Here is a 20,999-nt window from a genome sequence, read left to right as displayed (position 1 = left end):
GTCTTGGCGTATTCCTCCCTCGTCAGTTCCGGCTATTCTTTGACAGAGTCGGGGGGGGGGGGGGTGGTTGGTGGGGGGGGTTGACACTGGCTGCCAGGTGTGTATATGGGAGGGGGTGCTCTGATAGTTTGTCTAGAGACAGAGAGCAAAAACTGCAGCGCTGATGTGATGGAAGAGCTTCCAGCCCAGAGGTTCCAGCAAAGAACAAACAAAATAGAGAAGGGAGAGAGAGAGAGAGGGAGAGCCATCGTGTCCTGAATGCAGTATCGAGTCTGAATCCCTCCCACTTGAAGGCACTGTGATCCGGGAGTGATCGCGAAGCATCCGCTCATCGCCTGCACTCCTAGCGAGGACATCTGATCTCCTCTGATACTAAAACAACGTTAGGCCTTTCTCTCTGTCTCATGCACACAGATATCTAAGAGACCTGCACACACTGGGGGAAAAAAAAATCCTCCTTGTGTTCTTGATCTCTCACTCCTTTTTTCTGTCTCTCTCGAGTGGAGTGGGAGAGAGAGAGAGGAGAGGAATAGCCCTTGACTGCAAGAAGTTCTTCCCTGCTTTCGGTGTAGTGTGTGTGTGTGTTGGAGGAGTCCTCCCCGTCCTCTCCTCCACAACTGACCGTATGGCTTCGCTGTATCAGAGGATCACCGGGCAGATCAACACCTCCAGGTCCTACCCGGCTCCTGCCGAAGCCAGCCACCTGCTGGGTGGCCAGTGCGCCGAGGAGGACACCGGGGGCAAGGCTGCACACCCTCTGGATGACAAACAGCCCCGCTACCAGCACAGGAGGGACTGTGAGGAAGATGATGTAAGATAATCATTCATTAACTCGCATTATCTGTTTCTGTCTTCGTGGATGTGGCTATGCAGAGGGGTGTGTGTGTGTGTGTGTGTGTGTTTCTGCCTGTTCTCTATTTTGTGGTTAATTTGTGTCTCCCCAGTCTCTTCCCCCCCTCTCCTCTCCTTTCTCCCCAGGTCTCTTGCTGAATGGGACACCTGTCCCCCAGTCCACACCCCCCCCCCCGCACTGTTTCAACATGCTTTTCATTAAGTTTCCTGTGCGAATGTTAGCATTGCGTGCTACTATTCAATTTGCTAATTGACCAATTATTAAAATCTCCCACTACTGTAAAGGACGTTTAAAACAGACACGAAAAAAAAAGCTCTCTCCGAAATGGGAGGAATGAAATGAACTGGGGATTTGTCTCACCCATGTGTATATATAAAACAGAAAAAAAACAAACACCACCGGTTTGTTGCACTTGTCGGGGAGAAACTGTTTAAAAAGTTGTATTTGCATATCGCCCTGGCAACCCCTTGAATCTTTAATGGCCCTGGTTTGATTCCTGATCAATGCGGGAGTTTAAACCTTTTGGGTCGATTTTTTTCTGTTCTTATTTTTTGGGTCGCCAGTTAAATTAGTGGCGTCGAGTCTGTAAAAAAAAAATGCACGCAAGTAAATCTGCCATCACTCGCTTGGCTCGCCTCTGAACAGGGGGATCCAGCCCTTCCAGAGCTCACGCTCTGCTTTCTTACACTGTTGTATTACCGTAGGAGAGGGAGAGACAGATAGAGATGGAGGCATCACCGTTTTCCCCCTCAGCCCCAGTGCTTCAGAAGCAGAAGCAGAGAACCTGCCTTTGTTTTGTCTTCAATAGCTGTCCACAGCTCAGGTCAGGGGCAGTGGAGTCAACTCTCTGGGCACGGGACAGGTTGCTCCCTGTCCTGGTCCTGGTCCTGTGGCCAGTAACATCCACACAACATACCTTCAATATAGTCACATCTCCATCCGCAAAGAGACCAGAATATCTGATGGCAGGCTCTGTTTTTTTTCCCCCCCACCTTCCTCCCCCTGTGCAGTTTTGCTTAGCGCCTGTTTAATAAAACAGGGGCCTGATTCCGATTTCAGATGGAGATGTGAAGTAAAAGGTCAGGCGGCGCTGAAAAATCGGTTTAAATCTGATGTGTTTAGTCCGGGAGAGAACATCTCATAAGAGTTGAAACTGTACCCCAAAAGAGAGAGGAGGGGGCGAGAGTGGGGTGGGGGGGGAGCGGGGGGGGTGAATCTTTGACAGCTCAGTTTGATTTTGACCATTAAGTCGTAATTTTAAAATGTTGCTCAGAAAGGTGTTTGCAGCCACCGTCGCTGCCCACGGCTACGGAATATCAAGTTGGTTTGAAACATTACTGTTCTCAGTTATTTCAGTGCAGTGTTCGCTGTGCAACAGGTAAACGGGGAAGAGGGAAGGGTGGGCTGCATGAAAGAGACTGCTAGCCACTTTCACCATTCGGAAAATGAAATAACACACACACACACATCTTTCACTTTTGTGAACAGACTCCTCATCAGCTCAAGGTTAAATTGCCAGAATGTGAACCTTAAGGTGTTGGAGACGGTAACATCTTTCGAGAAAAGGCTACGCATGTGAAATCAGTAGGTGTCGCTTTCTGCTCTGCAACGGTGGGCTTTTGAGTTAAGGATAACGCCCCCCCCGCACCCCCCAGCCCCCAGTCCCCTCCTTGCCTCGGAATTGTCTCGAGTTCCGGCGTCTGTGTGGTGTGAAGCTTTCGGACAGGACTAAAGCTTGTTTATAATGCCCGAGGATTGCTGGCAATGTAGAAGTTAACGTCCCCCCCTCCTTCTCCCAGTAATCTAGATTGTTCCTCCATTGTCTGCTGCCGCCACACCTGGAGTATAGTGTGCAGTTTTTGGCCTCCTTGTCTGAGGAAGGACGTCCTTGCTTTATAGAGGGAGCGCAGTGAAGGTTTACCAGGCCAATTCCTGGGATGGCAGGTCTGTCATATGAAGAGACACCAAGTCGGTTAGGATTATATTCACTGGAGTTTAAAAGAGCAAGAGACGATCTCATTGAGACTCATAAAATTCTAACAGGATTAGACAGGGTTGATGCAGAAAGAATGTTCCGGATGTTGGGGGGGGAGTCCAGAACTTGGGGGATGGGGGGGCAGTCATAGTTTTAAAAAGCTTACCGCTTATCCTTGAACTGAGGTGAGGAGAAATTTCTTCACCCAAAGGGTGGTGAATGTGTGGAATTCACTACCATAGAATGTAGTTGAGGCCAAAATGTTACTTGATTTCAAGAAGAAATTAGATATAGTTCTAGGGGCTAAAAGGATCATGGGGGGGGGGGGTGCAGGGAGATCAGGGTATTGAATTTGATGATCAGCCATGATCATAATGAATGGCGGAACAGGCTCAAGAAGCTGAATGGCATCTCCTGTTCTAGTTTCTATGTTTTGGGAAATAACTTTCACAAGTCATAACAGAATTAGAGGAACTGGACAAAAAGTGGCCACTAAAACTTACATTGAAATATCACCCAAAATAAGTTCAAAGGGATTTTGGTCAGCTCAGTAATTGCCCCTCTTTACCCCCCACAAAAAAGTATATATTTTGTGGTTTGTACCCAGGAGAAGAAAATTAATTCTAACAGTAAGAGTTTTACAGCACAGAAAGAGGCCCTTTGGCCCATCATGTCTGCACCAGCTCATCAAGCACCTATCTATTCTAAACCTATTTTCCAGCACTTGGTTCACAGCTTTGTATGCTATTTTGTTTCAAGCGTTCATCTAAATGCACCTTAAATGTTGTGAGGAGCCCTGCCTCTACCACCCTTTCTGGCAGCGGGTTCCAGATCCCCACCAGCCTTTGGATGAATTTTTTTCTCAAATCCCCTCTAAATGTCCTGCCCCTCACCTGAAATCTATCCCCTTTGGTTATTGATCCCTCTACAAAGAAAGTTCTTTCTTATCTACCCTATCTATGTGTTCCTCATAATTTTGGACGCCTCAATCAATGTGCCCCCTGCCCCCCAACCCCCCCCCCCCCCCTCAGTCTTCTCTGCTCTAAGAAAAACAACCCCAGCCTCTGTTCAATGCTGAACCATTCCAGCCCAGGCAACATCCTGGTGAATCTCCTCTGCACCCACCCTAGTGCACATACAAGGGTTTGAAGAATGGAACTGCAAGTAGAATAGTTCAGCTAGTATGATTTTAAATTGTCTGATTAACCTTTGGGACTCCTTAAGAAATGTTTATATTGTGGACAATATAGATCCCAAAAAGTAATTATGGTTTCCAAATAGCAAGTTGTTTTAGTGTAGATTCATACTATCGGAACTCATTTTCCCCTTTTGATTACTGCCTCGCAATTAATTATTCAATCAGTATAATCTGCAGAATATGTGATGTCTGAATATTTTCCAGTAGCTTCAATATCTAGGGAGCAACACCACCTCTAGGTCTGCTTGGAAGTTGAAGTTAATAATGCCACTAACGATATTGTAAATAGTCATGGGTTACAGAAATTACTAAGTTATCAAAGCTATAGCTGTAATCAAGTGCTTACCCAGTAGTGATAGAGCCCCAAATTATAACTGTTCAAAGATGTCCTGCCTCAAGGGCATGAGCTACAGAATTCTATGAGTAACACATTGTAATTATTGTAATGGCCTTAACGTAGCAAAATGCCACAGGGCACATCACAAAACGTTACACTGAGCTACAAGCAAATATTAATACAGATGGTGAAAAGCTTGGTCAGAGAGATAGGGTTTAAGAAGCATCTTAAAGGAACATAGAACATTACAGCGCAGTACGGGCCCTTCGGCCCTCGATGTTGCGCCGACCAGTGGAACCAATCTAATGACCCTCTAACCTAAACTATTCCAATGTTATCCAAAAGCCTATCCAATGACTATTTGAATGCCCTTAAAATTGGTGAGTCCACTACTGCTGCAGGCAGGGCATTCCACGCCCTTACTACCCTCTGAGTAAAGAACCTACCTCTGACATCTGTCCTATATTTATCACCCCTCACTTTAAAGCTATGTCCCCTTGTGCTAGCCATCACCATCTGAGGAAAAAGGTTCTCACTGTCTAATCCTCTGATTATCTTGCGTGCCTCAATTAAGTCACCTCTTAACCTTCTTCTGTCTAATGAAAACAACCTCAAGTCCCTCAGCCTTTCCTAAAGGAGGAAAGCAAAGGAGAGTCAGGCAGCACAGTGGTGATCACTGAATGCTGTCTCGCAGTGCCAAGGATCTGGGTTTGTTTCCTGGCTTGGGTCACTCTATGAGGAGCCTGCACGTTCTCCCCCTGTCTGCTTGGGTTTCCTCCCACAGTCCAAAAGACATGCTGGTTAGGTGCATTAGTCACACTAAATTCTCCCTCATGTAGCCAAACAGGCGCCAGAGTGTGATGAATAGAGGATTTTCACATTAACTTCTTTGCAGTGTTAATATAAGCCCACTTGTGACAGTAATAAATAAAAAAAAATTAAGGAAGGAATTCTAAACTTCAGGGAATTAGCACCTGAAAGCAGACCACCAATGATGGAGCCAATGGAATCTGGGGTTACTCAAGGCCAGAATTGGAGGAGCACAGATATCTTCGAAGATAAAAGCAAAATACCTCCATGGCAATATGAAATAAAAACAGAAAGTGCTGGGAATGCTCAGCAGGTTTGACAGCACCTACAAAGAGAGCCAATGTTTCAAGTCCAATTTGATTCTTCAGGAGAATACTTGACTCTACATTGACTCTTCCTCCACAGCCCAGCCTGATGTGTTGAGTATACACAACACTTCCAGTTTTCAAGCTTGGGAGGTTGAGCAGAAAGAGACCATTTGGCCCTTCAAGCCTGCTCCACCATTCATTACGATCATGGCTGATCAATAGCCTAATCCTGCTGTCTCCCCATAACCTTTGAACCCATTCGCCTCAAGTGCAACACCCAGCCGCCTCTTGAATACATTCAATGTTTTGGCATCAACTAATTCCTGTAGTAATGAATTCCACAGGCTCACCACTCTTTGGGTAAAGAAACGTCTCCTCACCTCCGTCCTAAATGGTCTACCCTGAATGCTCAAACAGGTTGCAGATTGGAGTTAATGAGTAGCAAGGCGATGCAGAGAATTATAAAATGGAGTCATTCCTTCATTTGGAGCCACTGTCAGTCAGTGAGCACAGGAGTGATGGGTGAACAGGATTTGGAGTGAACTACAGTACAACAGAATTTGGGATGCTTTCAAGTTTAGGAAGAGAAGAATGGAGGAGGTTGACTAAGTGCACTACAGTAGTCAAGTCTAGAGTTATCAACGATATGGGTGAGGGTTTCAGCAGCAGGCGAGCTGATTAAGCTTAGACGTGGTGGACATGAATGAGGTGGAAATAGACTTTCATAATGATGTCATGATAGTTTATCATAGAGTCAAAAATGATGTCAGATTTTCTCCTGAATCTGTTTCAGACTCTGATAATTTCCAGGAAAAATGCTTTGTTATTGCATATAGTGCTGTTCTGTAGAATTGTAACATCAGCACTGATTCTCTGACCGAGTATCTTACCTAGGCCCTCTCCTCCACCCTATCTCTGTAACCCTACACATTCACCATAGCTAATGAACATAATGGGACACTAAAGGGCAATTTAGCTTGGTCAATCTACCTAACCTGCACATCTTGGGACACTAAGGGGCAATTTAGCATGGCCAACCCACCTAAACTGCACATCCTTGGACAGTGGGAGAACATAAGAACATAAGAAATAGGAGCAGAAGTAGGCCATCTAGCCCCTCGAGCCTGCCCCGCCATTCAATAAGATCATGGCTGATCTGTCGTGGCTCAGTTCCACATTCCCGCCCTCTCCCCATAACCCTTAATCCCCTTGCCTATCAAAAACCTATCAACCCGCGTCTTAAATATATTTAGCGAGGCAGCCTCCACCACTTCAACGGGCAGAGAATTCCAGAGATTCACCACCCTTTGAGTGAAGAAGTTCCTCCTCAACTCCGTTCTAAACGCCCCCCCCTTTATCTTGAGGCTGTGCCCTCTAGTCCTACTGTCCTTTCTGAGCGGCAAGAGCCTCTTCACCTCTATCCTATCCATCCCTTTCATCATCTTATACGTCTCAATGAGATCTCCCTTCATTCTTCTAAACTCTAACGAGTACAAGCCTAGTTTATTCAGCCTCTCCTCATAGTTCAACCCCCTCAACTCCGGTATCAGCCTAGTAAACCTCCTCTGCACTTCCTCCAAGGCCAAAATATCCTTGCGTAAGTGCGGCGACCAAAACTGCACACAGTACTCCAGCTGCAGCCTCACCAATGCCCTATACAGCTGCAGCAAGACCTCCCTACTTTTATATTCAATCCCCCTCGCTATGAAGGCCAGCATCCCATTAGCCTTCCTGACCACTTGCTGCACCTGCAGGCTGGGTTTTTGCGACTCATGCACAAGGACCCCGAGGTCCCTCTGCACCGTCGCATGCTGCAGTTTTTCACCATGTAAGTAATAGTCCTTCCTACCATTATTCCTACCAAAGTGGACAACTTCACATTTGCCAACATTAAATTCCATTTGCCATTTCCTGGCCCATTCGCCCAGCCTATCTAGATCCTTCTGCAGACTCTCCACACCCTCCGCACAATTTGCCGTTCCACCAATCTTGGTGTCATCAGCAAATTTCGAAACTGGAGCCCCTGGAAGAAACCCACACAGATACTGGGAGAATGTGCAAACTCCACAGGACAGTCACCCGAGGCCAGAGTTGGACCTGGGTCCCCATGTTGTGAGGCAGCAGTGCTAACCACTGTGCCACCGTGCTGCCCTACTGTGCTACACATCACTTCGCTGTCCATTTTTGCTTTGCGTTTGACCTCCACTCTCTTTTGAGCTGTGTTGTCATGGTAACCACTTTCAGGATATACATTATCAGGATCCTTTTATTAAAAACATTTAAACCTTTCTCAGGCATTAGTGTTAAAGAAAATCCTTTTCATGATAATTTATTCACTTCATAATGCTCAGTTGGACATTGAAAACCTGGTTAAATGAAGGACAGTCAGTGATATTTTTGGAGTACAGAATCTACTTATGACAACGGAGACTGATAAACATTTCCAGAGTGAGCTATAATGCACATAAGATAATCAAATGCATGCAGGTTCCATAATAAATCACACATACTTTTTGCAGCTTTATCACCTTTATTGGGGCACTAAGATTAAATGGCAGCTTTGAACTTGCTGTCTGCGGCTGTTTGTTTAATTATAGGCACTGTTTCAGGATATTTATTGAGTGCTAATTTAGTTGTTGTGTTACTGCCAGATGCCTGCGTGGCCCAAGTTCTCAGTGTGCGATGTGCTCAAAAGGTTACGGTGGTGACAAGACAAAAATGCGCATGAACACACTGCATATACACTGGTTATAACATTTCTTGGGAGTGAACTACAGGGTATCTCTCAGTGATCCTGTATTAATGACATCACTGGAATTGGCCAGCATGGGAGTATCAATACTGTGGCTGGCACCATAGCACAGTGGTTAATAATGTAGCCTCACAGTGCCAGGGATTCTGGCTCGATTCCTGGCTTGGATCACCATCTGTGTGGCGTTTGGACGTTTTCCCTGTGTCTGCATGGGTTTCTTCCAGGTGATCCGGTTTCCTCCCACAGTCCAACAATGGGCTCAGTGAGAAGTCTCACAACACCAGGTTAAAGTCCAACAATGACAGTGGAGACTCGCCTGATGAAGGAGCAGTGCTTTGAAAGCTTGTGATTCCAAATAAACCTGTTGGACTTTAACCTGTTGGACTTCTTACTGTGCCACCACAGTCCAACACTGGCATCTCCATATCAGCCTAAAGGTGTGTAGGTTAGGGGGATTATCAGGGTAAATACATGGGGTTACGGGGATAAGTCCTGAGTAAGATGCTCTGGCAGAGAACCGGTGCAGACCTGATGGACTGAATGGCCTCCTTCTGCATGTAGGGATTCTATGATTCTATTCTATAATTCTATGAACAAAAACATTGGAGTCTGGTTGTTGGACATAGTACATAATGTTGTGTTGTCCTTTGGTTAGCACTGCTGCCTCAACGCCAGGAACCTGGATTTGATTTGTGGAGTTTGTATGTTCTTCCTACATCTGCGTGGGTTTCCTCTCTGTGCTCTGGTTTTCTCCCACATTCTGAAAGACATGCTGATTTGGTGCATTGACCCAAACAGGCGCCAGAGCGTGGCAACTAGGGGAAATTCACACTAACTTGAGTGCAGTGTTAATGTAAACCCTGTGACTAATAAATAAACGTTAAACTCTTAAATGATTAACCCATTACAATCCATTATCAGGAACAACAAATATGCTTGGGCAGCTTTTTTAAACGGCAAATTATGATGCTTCAGATGACTCAAACGAACCACAAGAATATTTCTACTCTGTGCTGTGGATTGTTATCGTAAGGGAGGATGTGGCATCGTGGTATTATCATTTGATCAGTAATCCTGGGTAGTTTTATGCATGTCCAGGTTCAAATCCCACCGAGGCACATGGTGAAATTTAAATGCAATAATCCAGTTTGGATTAAAAGCCCAATGATGACCTACAACCATCATAAGGGATTCAATGGGGCGGCATGGTGGCTCAGCAGTTGGCACTGTTGCCCTCACAGCGCTAGGGACTCAGGTTCGATTCCCGGGTCACTGTCTGTGTGAAGTTTGCACAGCGTCTACTCGGGTTTCCTCCAGGAGCTCTGGTTTCCTCCCACTGTCCAAAGATGCGCGGGTTAGGTGGATTGACCATGCTTGGTATCAGGGAGACTAGCTAGGGTAAATGTATGGGATTACGGGAAAGAGGCTAGTTGAGATCATGGTCGGTGCAGACTCGATGGGCTGAATGGCCTCCTTCTGCATTGTAGGATTCTATGATTTGATAAACATTTTCTTTCTAACGAGGATCATGAGACAAATGGGAAACCCCATAACCCCCTACCCCCAAACCCACTACCACTCATGTCTATTTGATTAAATTGCTACATTTAAATACTTTTCCAATCTGATATTGCAACAAATGAAAAAAAAATGCGTGAACCCCAAACTCGACACTTCCCCCTTTAAGCCTCTCCACCTCATACTTACCTTTTAAGGTGCTTCTTAAATTTCCAACCATGACCAGGCATCACTTGCCATAATATCACCTCGGTGTCAGATTTTGTTTGTTAACACCCCTCTGAACTGCTTTGAGATAATTTACTACCATAAAGATAAATATACCCTCCAGATTATTTCCAGATTTGCCTTGAATGTAAAGCATTATCACACTGAATTTTATCTCTTTTCAATTTTTCAAAGCTTTATAATTGTCAGTAGAGTATACAATTTAGATTAGGTAACATCAGTAAGACAAATCATGCACTAAAGCACAAAATTCAAGAGGTGAGGTGAGAGTGACTGCCCTTGACATCAAGGCAACATTTGACTGAGTGAGCCATCAAGGAGCCCCAATAAAACTGGAGTCAATGGGAATTATTGGGAAAATCCTCCGCTGGTTGGAGTCACACCTGGTACAAAGGAAGATGGTCATGGTTGGTGGAGGCCAATCAAGTGAGCCCCAGGACATCTCTGCAGGAGCTCCTCAGGGTGTGTCCTCGGCCCAACCTTCTTTGGCTGCTTCATCAATGACCTTCCCTCCACCAGATGGTCAGAATTGGGATATTCGCTGATGATTGCACAATGTTCAGCACCATTCGCAACACCTCAGACGCTGAAGAAGTTGGATCAATGCACAAATGCAGCGAGACTTGGACAACATTCAAGCTTGGGCTGATAAGTCACAAGTAACATTCACGCCACACAAGTGCCAGGAAATGACCATCTCCAACAGGAGAGAATCTGATCATTGTTCCTGGATTTTCAATGGCATTATCGTTATTGAATCTGCCATTATCGATATCCTTGGCATTATCATTGACCAGAAAGAGAACTGTCTTTTACTGCAGCTACAAGACTTTAGAGACTGGGAATTCTGTGAAGAGTAACTCACCTCCTGACATCCTAAACCTTCCCACCACTTATAAAGCACAAATCAGGAGTGTGATGGAATACTGTTGACTTGTCTGTGTGAGTGTGGCTCCAAAACATTCAAGAATCTTTATGCCATCTAGGACAATGCAGTCCACTAGATCACATCCTATCTTGCAGCTTAAATTCAGTCCCTCCACCAACAATGGACAGCTGCAGCAGTGTGTCCTATCTAAGAGATGAACTGCAAAAGCTCACCAAAACTCAACAGCACCTTTCAGACCTGCAACTTCCCATGACCTAGAAGAACAAAGGACAGCAGACACATGCGGATATTGTGACCTGCAAATTCTGCTCGCAAGTCACATACCATTTCTATGCGATCTGACCCCCATTCTTTTAAACTCCAACAAATATAATCTTAAACAACTTAATCTCTCCTCATATGTCAGTCCTGTTGTTCCAGGAATCAATCTGGTAAACATTTGCTGCATTCCCTCTACAGCAAGAACAGCCTTGCCCAGATACGAGACCAAAACTACACACAGTATTCCATGTGTAGCTCATCAAGGCTCTGTCTAACTGGAGTGAGACTCCCTGCTCCTGTATTCGAATCCTTTTGCTATGAAGGCCAACGCACCATTTGCCTTATTCACCTCCTATTGCACCTGCATGTTTACTTTCAGTGACTGGTGTACAAGGACACTCAGGTCTCATTGTACATTCCCCTCTCTCAATCTGTAGCTATTCAGATAATCTGTCTTCCTGTTTTTGCCACCAAAGTGAATTACCTCACATTTAATCACATTATATAGCATAGCTATATGATCATCATATATCATATAGCATCGCATTCGTTATCTGCGTCCTCCTTTGTGAAGACAAAATCAAAGTATTTATTCAGTTGGTCAGCCATTTATTTGTTCCCCATTATAAATTATTCTGGTTCTGACTGTGAGTATTTGTCTTCACCAATCTTTTTCTCTTCACATAACCAGATAAGCTTTTACAGTCAGTTTTTGCAGATGGAGGAGGAGAAAGTGGGTTCTCGGACACGCGTCCTTTGTTTGAATAGAGGGGAGTATGGTAGGATGAGAGAAGAATTGGCGAATGTGGACTGGGGGAATGTGTTGGAAGGTAGGTCTGCTGAGGAGCAGTGGAGGATCTTTAAGGAGATCTTTCTTGGTGCTCAGCAGAAATTTATTCCGATGGTTAAAAAGGACAGTAGGAAGAGAGGTAATAATCCGTGGATAACGAAGGAGGTGAAGGAAAGTGTTAAATTAAAAGCGGAGGAATTTAGAGTAGCTAAGAGCAGTGGGCGAGAAGAGGATTGGGAAAGGTTTAAATGTCAACAAAGATTGACAAAGAAGTTGATAAAGGAGGGTAGGAGAAGCTATGAGGCTGGGCTAGCACTTAATATAAAAAAGGATAGCAAGAGTTTTTATAAATATATAAAAAGGAAGAGGCTGGCTAGGGTGAACGTTGGTCCTTTAGAGGATGAAAAAGGGGAGCTAGTGGTAGGGGATGGGGATATGGCGAAGGTCTTGAATAACTTTTTTGTTTCTGTCTTCACGGAGGAGGACGTGAATAATTTGCCGGGTGTTAGCGATGGAAAGGTGGTAGGAATGGAGGGTCTTAATGACATTACTGTTACTAGAGAGGTGGTGCTTGACAGACTGGAGGGGCTGATTGTGGACAAGTCCCCAGGACCGGATGGAATGCATCCAAGGGTTCTGAAAGAAATGGCGGAGGTGATAGTGGATGCCTTGGTGGTTATTTTCCAGACGTCGCTGGATTCCGGGGAAGTGCCGGAAGATTGGAAAACGGCTAATGTTACGCCGTTGTTTAAGAAGGGTGCCAGGCAAAAGGCGGGGAATTATAGGCCGGTTAGTTTAACGTCTGTGGTAGGTAAAATGTTAGAATCCATCATTAAGCAGGAAATTGCGAGGCATCTTGAAGGGAATTGCTTGATAGGGCGGAAGCAACACGGTTTCATTAAAGGGAAGTCGTGTCTGACAAATTTACTGGAGTTCTATGAGGATGTGTCTAGGGCAGTGGATAGAGGAGAGCCGGTGGATGTGGTCTTTCTGGATTTTCAGAAGGCGTTTGACAAGGTACCTCACAAGAGGTTATTGCAGAAGGTCAGGGGACATGGAGTTGGGGGTAGGGTGTTAGCGTGGATAGAGGATTGGTTGTCAAATAGGAGGCAGAGAGTGGGGGTCAATGGGTGCTATTCGGATTGGCGGATGGTGACTAGTGGGGTGCCCCAGGGGTCGGTGCTGGGGCCTCAGCTATTTACCATTTATATAGATGATCTGGAGGAGGGAACCGAGTGCAGGGTGTCGAAATTTGCTGATGACACCAAGATTGGGGGAACGGCAAATTGTGCGGAGGGTGTGGAGAGTCTGCAGAAGGATCTAGATAGGCTGGGCGAATGGGCCAGGAAATGGCAAATGGAATTTAATGTTGGCAAGTGCGAGGTGGTCCACTTTGGTAGGAAGAATGGTAGGAAGGACTATTACTTACGTGGCGAAAAACTGCAGCAGGCGACGGTGCAGAGGGACCTCGGGGTCCTTGTGCATGAATCGCAAAAACCCAGCTTGCAGGTGCAGCAGGTGGTCAGGAAGGCGAATGGGATGCTGGCCTTCATAGCGAGGAGGATTGAATATAAAAGTAGGGAGGTCTTGCTGCAGCTGTATAGGGCATTGGTGAGGCCGCAGCTGGAGTACTGTGTGCAGTTTTGGGCGCCGCACCTGCGCAAGGATATTTTGGCCCTGGAGGGAGTGCAGAGGAGGTTTACTAGGCTGATACCGGAGTTGAGGGGATTGAGCTATGAGGAGAGGCTGAATAAACTAGGCTTGTACTCGTTAGAGTTTAGAAGAATGAGGGGAGATCTCATTGAGACGTATAAGATGATGAATGGGATGGATAGGATAGAGGTGGAGAGACTCTTCCCGCTCAAAGAAGACAGTAGGACTAGGGGGCACAGCCTCAAGATAAAGGGGAGGCGGTTTAGAACGGAGTTGAGGAGGAACTTCTTCACTCAAAGGGTGGTGAATCTCTGGAATTCTCTGCCCGTTGAAGTGGTGGAGGCTGCCTCGCTAAATATTTTTAAGAAGCGGGTTGATGGGTTTTTGATAAGAGAAGGGATTAAGGGTTATGGGGAGAGGGCGGGAAAGTGGAACTGAGCCACGACAGATCAGCCATGATCTTATTGAATGGCGGGGCAGGCTCGAAGGGCTAGATGGCCTACTCCTGCTCCTATTTCTTATTTCTTATGTTTACGTTCACCACAAGTTTGTTCTCATACTCTATTTTCCCATTCTTAATCAACCCCTTTGTCCCCCTTTGCTGAATTCTAAACTGCTCCCCATCCTCAGGTTTGCTTTTTTTCCCCCAGCTTATTTGTAAGTCTCTTCCTTGGATCTAATACTATCTCTAATTTCCTTTTGGAAGCCATGATTTCTGTAGTTCTCGTACCTTCAGTGGTTTCTTAGTTCACAGCTTCAGTGATGTCATTGTTGCTGGCTTGACTGGAAATGTCCTTTTATCGCTACTTAAATGGCTTAAATGGGGTTGTTTGTGTTTACTCTAGGATTAATTTTACTACCTTGCCTTGTTAGGAGGATGGTCATGTGTTTTTGGACCTTATTTTCAATGAGTTTAAGGTTTTTTTTGTGTCTGTAGTTAGAGTTGAGCTTTAAAAGGAACAGCAAGCTAAAAAGAAGTGTTTTCCCCCTCTCCCTGTTGTTTTGGAAATTCTGCTGGTTATCTGAAAGAAAGGTTTTTAGATTCAGTGAAGATTCTGCAGTTGGTAGCTTAACCAGAGAGTTTCTCCCTGGGTTCTGAGAAGCTGTTTTGTCTTCAACTTTTCTGGGTGAATCCAGAGGACTGCAGACTTCAGCCAAAGAACTCAGTTCCCAATATCACGTGAGCCTTGGTCTATGCTGTGTGAACCTGTTTAAAAGGTTGTTATGCAGTTTGGTTTGATTGGGACAGCTTATGTATAAGGGTTATACATTATTGTGGTTGTTTTGTTTTTATTTGTTATTGTTGGAAGATATTGCTAGTTTTCTTCCCATACATGTTACCTATATTCTTAAATAAACATTGTTTGATAAAAGCTCCCTAGTGGGTCTTTTGAATCACATCTGAAGTGAAACATCTTATGCTTATCTTAGCCAAATTCAAGATGCAAAACTTATGATTCAGGTGGGTTTCATAAAACACTTTGGAGTTTCTAACTTGAACCATAACACCAGACAGGAATGATCAATTGTTGCAGTTCACCCATGCTCTCTTTGAATATTTGCCATTGCCTGTCCACCGTCATCCCACTTACCAATCCATCATAGCCAACGTGCTTCATACCATCATAGTCTCCTTTACTTAGATTCAGGACCCTCGTCTCAGAATCAACCACGTCACTCTTCATCTTGATGAAGGATTCTATCATATCGTGGTCACTCATCCACAAGCAGCTTCGCACAACTAGATTGCCAATTATTATTTTAGTGCAATAAATGCTGATATTGGCAGCAATACTTATAATCTTCTGAATGATATTTAAAAAGAAACACCCTGACTTGGAACGATATTGTTGTTCCTTCACTGTCACTGGTTTGATGACCTGGAACTCCCTTCCCAACAGTACTGTAGGAGCCTGCACACCAGACGGACTGCAGAGTTCCAAGGAGGCAGCTCGCCGTCAGCTTCTGGAGGGAAATTTGGGATGAGCAACAAAGGTTGGCCTTGCCAGCAATACCAATATCTCTGAAGGAATGTAACAGAGATATGCAGCAAATTAAATTGCTGGGTGATAAAGGCAAATAATTCTGAAGTCTTGCACTATGAACCTGTCACCTGTTAGCACCTACTGTGCATACATATTAATGTGGGGTTTGAGATTTGATTTATATTGTCACATGTATTGGGATACAGTGAATAGTATTGTTTCTTGCACACTATACAGACAAAGTATGTTATTTATAGAGAAGGGAAGGAGAGAATGTAAAATGTAGTGTTACAGTCATAGCTAGGGTGTAGATAAAGATTAACTTAATGTGAGGTAGATCATATCATAGAATCCCTACAGTGCAGAAGGAGGCCATTCGGCCCAATGAGCCTGCAACGACCACAATCCCACCCAGGGCTATTCCCATAACCCCACATATTTACCCTGCCAATCCCCGACACTCCAGTCAATTTAGCATCTTTGGATTGTGGGAGGAAATCGGAGCACCTGGAAGAAACCCACACACACATGGGGAGAAAGTGCAAACCCCACACAGACTGTGACCTGAGGCTGAAATTGAACTCAGGTCCCTGGTGCTGTGAGGCAGCAGTGCTAACCACCATGCCACCTCCACTGTGCCATTGTGCCGCTCCATTCAAAAGTCTGACAGCAGCAGGGAAGAAGCTGTTCTTGAGTCGGTTGGAACGTGTCCTCAGACTTTTGTATCTTTTTCCTGATGGAAGAAGGTGAAAGAAATGTCTGAGGTGCATGGGATCCTTAATTATGCTGGCTGCTTTTCCGAAGCAGCGGGAACTATAGACAGCATCAATGGTGAGAGGCTAGTTTGCGTGATGGAATGGGCTTCATTCATGACCTTTGTAGTTTCTTGCAGCCTTGGGCAGAGCAGGAGCCATGCCAAGCTGTGATACAATCAGAAAGAATGCTTTCTATGGTGCATCTGTAAAAGTTGGTGAGAGTCAAGTTCCTCTAATAATGCTTCTCAGTTCATGTTGTATCATCAACAAATTTGTACATCTATTGGTGGGATGAATCAGCAATTTGTTCTAATTTCATGGCATCAGCAAGCATAAAGAGTACATAAAAGATGCAATAATTCAGGTTTACAGATCTGGGGATTGTAAACTTTGAACCCGCAGGTTATATATAGTAGGAGGGAAAGATTTTGCAGAGGTTAAGCACTTCACAATTTTGAGAACCCAGAAAGGAAAGAGGAGTACTGACATTGGCAACTCATAAAATTCTAACAGGATTAGGCAGGGTGGATTCAGAAAGGACGTTCCTGATGATGCAGGAGTCCAGAGTCAGGGACCATACTTTGAGGATTAGGGGGTAAACCTTTTAGGACTGAGGTGAGGAGAAATTTATTCGCCCACAGGGTGGTGAATGTGTGGAATTCACTACCACAGAGAGTAGCTGAAGCCAAAACGTTGTATGATTTCAAGAAGAAATTAGAGATAGCTCTTGGGGCTAAAGGGATCAAGAGATGGGGGCGGGGGGAGAAGGAGGGATCAGCCATGATCATAATGAATGGTGGAGCAGGCTCAAGGGCTGAATGGCCTACTTCTGCTTCTGTTTTCAATGTTTTTATATTTCTACTAATTGAACTGTTATTGTGCTGCCGAACAACATTTTTAGCATGTATATATTGAGAAGCCTGTGAACACTTTAGAGACAGAAAGATTAGTCAAGTGGGTTTGTTGCCATACAGGATGAGTCTGAAGCTGGAGTAAACACTCAACAGTCTATTACCCAAAATTAAAATTGTACTGGAAGAACAATTTTCTTGTGAATTGCATTTAATTAATTCTTAGAATACTTGGCAGTAGCAACATCACAACTACTTTTCAGGTTTCCTGATGATTGTGAATGTCATACTAAGCTACTTAACCTCTCTAGTGAGCAAAAATGAATTTGTCAAATAAGCCAGAGGGTCAATTCAATCAGTGCTTGTGTAAGGCATGCTTAAGTCCGCTGAGCAGGGAATAGATTTACACATTATTGTACTTGAAGACCCATGATCAGCGCTACACATCTGTTGCAATATGAAACAGAGTTAGACTGCATTGCAAGGATGATCAAATACAAGACCAAATATGTCTCCGTATCAGACATCAGTTAGGCTTTCTTCAGAATAATCTAGCAACCCAGGTTCGAATCCTGGCTTGGGTCACTATCTGTGTGGAGTTTGCACATTCTTCCTGTGTCTGTGTGGGTTTCCTCCAGGTGCTCCAGTTTCCTTCCACAATCTGAAAGTTTACGTGGATTGGCCATGCTATACTCTCCCCCAGTATATCCGGACAGGCGCCGAACTGTACAACTAGGGGATTTTTCACAGCAACTTCATTGCAGTGTTAATTTAAGCCTACTTGTGACTAATAAATAAGCTTTACTCCATCCATTTTTGGTCCCCTTGCTTGAAAGGTGACATACAGGCACTGCGGGAAGGGTGAGAGAAAGGTTCCCAGATTGCTGCCAGACTTACAAACCTGAGGTTAGCAGAATGGGCTTAGAGAGCAGGATTTGTTTAACTCTGATTTCAAGCGGATTTGCTCTATGATTTTTAATGAAAGGAATTGCTTCAGCTCATGCCAAATGATACCATGAATTCAATAGATTAGGGATACGAATAAAGCTTAAAACAATCCAGATGTGGGAAGTATTTTCACATTGAGTTATTGATCAAGGGAACAAGTTTTTTGCAGTGTGCGGATTCCATTGAAACATCCAAAAGATGAATTGGCCACATTCGGGGAACAATGTAATTACATGAGAACACGTGATGAAAGAGTAGCGCTCGGAAAGCTCGCGTCACTAAATAAACCTGTTGGACTTTAACCTGGTGTTGTGAGACTACTTACAATGTAATTACATACAGAATGAAAGTAGGCATTAAGAGGTAGATAACCCCATCATCAAGGTCTCCTGGAACATCTCTGATCACTTTCTGAGGATGATTGCATGATTGCTGGTGGACGGTGAGGGTGAATGGAATAATGGCGTGTGTTCAGTGGACATCTGACTTACTCATTATCATCCATCACAGATTAAAAATTAAACATCCAGTAATCACTTTCTTTAGCCTTGGTTGAGTGTCAGTGTGCCCTTTTCAGAGGCAGAAACTTGTGGATTCAAGCACGCCTGTAGTAATTTGGAAACCTTCGTCCGGGTTGACACATCAGAGTAGCCATGATGTGGAGATGCCGGCTTTGGACTTGAGTGCGCACAGTAAGAAGCTTCACAACACCAAGTTAAAGCCCAATAGGTTTATTTGGTATTCCAAGCTTTTGGAGCACCTCCCCTTCATCAGGCAGACATCAGAGAAGGACTGTATTCACACAATAGCTATCTTTTGGATGAGATGTTAAATCAAGGGCCAAACTGTTCCGTCAGGTCAATATTTTGGATACTGTGGTACAATTTAGAGAAGAGCCAGATAGTTCCCTGGCCACAATTTATCCCTCAATCAGCATCACCAAACAATGGCTGTCTTCATTTATCCCATTGCTCTTCTGTGGGCCCTTGCTTTTTAGACATTGTTTGGCTGCATGACTATTATGTCAGTATTTCAAAGGTAGTTTGTTGGCTGTAAAGTGCTTTGAGGTAGGAACATGGAAGCAGGAGCCACCGCCATTCAGCCCACTGGGTTTTCTTCGCCATTCAGTTGTATCATGGCAAATCATCTATTTTTCATGTGCTATCCCCATATCCCATGATCTCAGTACCCAGATTTTGATCTTAGACATGCTCAATGATTGAGCTTATAGAGCTCTCTGGTGTAGAGAATTCCAAAGATTCACCACCCTCTGAGTGAAGAAACTTTTCTTCATCGCAGTCTCAGGGGCGGCATGGTGGCTAGCACTGCTGCTTCCCAGCACCAGGGACCCAGGTTCCCTGGCTTGGATCACTCTCTGTGCGTTCTCCCCGTGTCTGTGTGGGTTTGCTCTGGCTATTCTAGTTTCCTCCCACAGTTTGAAACCGTTCTGGTTAGATGCATTGGTCACACTAAATTCTCCCTCAATGAATCCAAACAGACACCAGGGTGTAGTGATTAAGGGATTTTCACAGTAGCTTCATTGTAGAGTTAATATAAGGCTACTTGTGACACAATAAATAAACTTAAACTAAATGGTCTGGCCATTATTCTGAAACTCTGTCCCCTGGTTCTAAGCTAGACTCACCAGCCAGGGGAAATATCCTATCCACATTGATCCCATCAACCCCTGTAAAAAAAAAGTGTAAGTTTCAATGAGATCACCTCCCATTCTTTGAAAGTTTCAATATGTAGAGGATCTTCAATCTTATCCCATAAGACAATCCCAGGTCTGATGAACTTATGTTCTTTGGCAAGAGAAACTTTCCTTAGATAAGGAGAACAAAACTGGACACTGGAGTGGCGTGGTGGCACAGTGCTGACTGCTGCCTTACAGCATCAGGGACCCAAGTTCAATTCCGGCCTCAAGTCTCTGTCTGTGTGGAGTTTGCATGTTCTCGCCATGTCTGCGTGGGTTTCCTCCGGATGCACCGGTTTCCTCCCACACTCCAAAGATATGCGGGCTAGGTTAATTGGTTGTGCCGAATTACCCTTTAGTGTCAGGTGGATCATCAAGGTAAATATGTGAGGTTACGGGGATAGTACCTGAGTGGGATTGTGGTCGGTGCAAACTCAGTGGGCCAAATGGCCTCTTTCTGAACTGTAGGAACTCTATGAATACTACTGGCGCTGTCTTACAAAGAGTCTTTACAATTGCAAGAAGACATCTTTACTCCTATACGCAATTCCCCTTGTGACAAAGACCAACGTACCATTTGCCTTCCTAATTGTGCTGCGTGCTAACATTTAGTGGCTTATGAACAAGGACACCCGGATCCCTTTGGACAGCGTGAGGTGGAGGTGCCAGTGTTGGACTGGGACGGGCAAGAAGTCCCACAACACCAGATTAAAGTCCAACAGGTTTATTTGGAATCAGAGTTTTCGAACCTGATGAAGGAGCGGCGCTCCGAAAGCTCTTGATTCCAAATAAACCTGTTGGACTTGAACCTTTGGACATCACCGTTTAAGGAGTAATCCGTCTTTATATTTTTTCTACTAGAGTGGATAACTTCATGCTTATTCATTTATGCCCCCATTTGTCACATCCTCACCCATTCAGTTCACCTGTATATGACCTCTTGAAGTCTCCTGGCATCCTCCTCACGACTTGCAGTCACAGCTGGTTTAGTGCCAGAGGTTGAGAGCTGCTGTATAAATGCAAACTATTTTTTAAAATTATGAATGAGGAAACAACATATTATTAACTTTTAACATGACAATAGTAACAAGATTAAACAAAACACAAGCAGTCTGTCAGCTTGAATTCTCAGCCTAGCTTCCCACCACTAACTAATTTAATATCTTGCTTTGTCTATCAGTTAGAACAGATG

The 20,999-nt window shown here is 44.5% G+C and overlaps 1 protein-coding gene across 1 annotated transcript in view; it reads left to right on the top strand.

Moving 5' to 3' along the window:
- The first annotated feature begins 202 nt into the window (after nt 1-202).
- Nucleotides 203-20,999, top strand: part of dpp6a (dipeptidyl-peptidase 6a) — a 961,250-nt gene continuing 940,453 nt past the window's right edge. The window contains exon 1 of the mRNA XM_080217553.1: nt 203-811. Within this exon, the coding sequence (XP_080073679.1) occupies nt 626-811 (186 nt within the window). The 5' untranslated portion in view covers nt 203-625. The remainder of the gene's footprint in view (nt 812-20,999) is intronic.

The sequence above is a fragment of the Carcharhinus amblyrhynchos genome, chromosome 2, assembly GCF_965287045.1.
Source record: "Carcharhinus amblyrhynchos chromosome 2, sCarAmb.v2.hapA, whole genome shotgun sequence".
NCBI classification, from domain to species: domain Eukaryota; kingdom Metazoa; phylum Chordata; class Chondrichthyes; order Carcharhiniformes; family Carcharhinidae; genus Carcharhinus; species Carcharhinus amblyrhynchos.
This window is presented reverse-complemented; position numbering and strand designations above follow the sequence as displayed.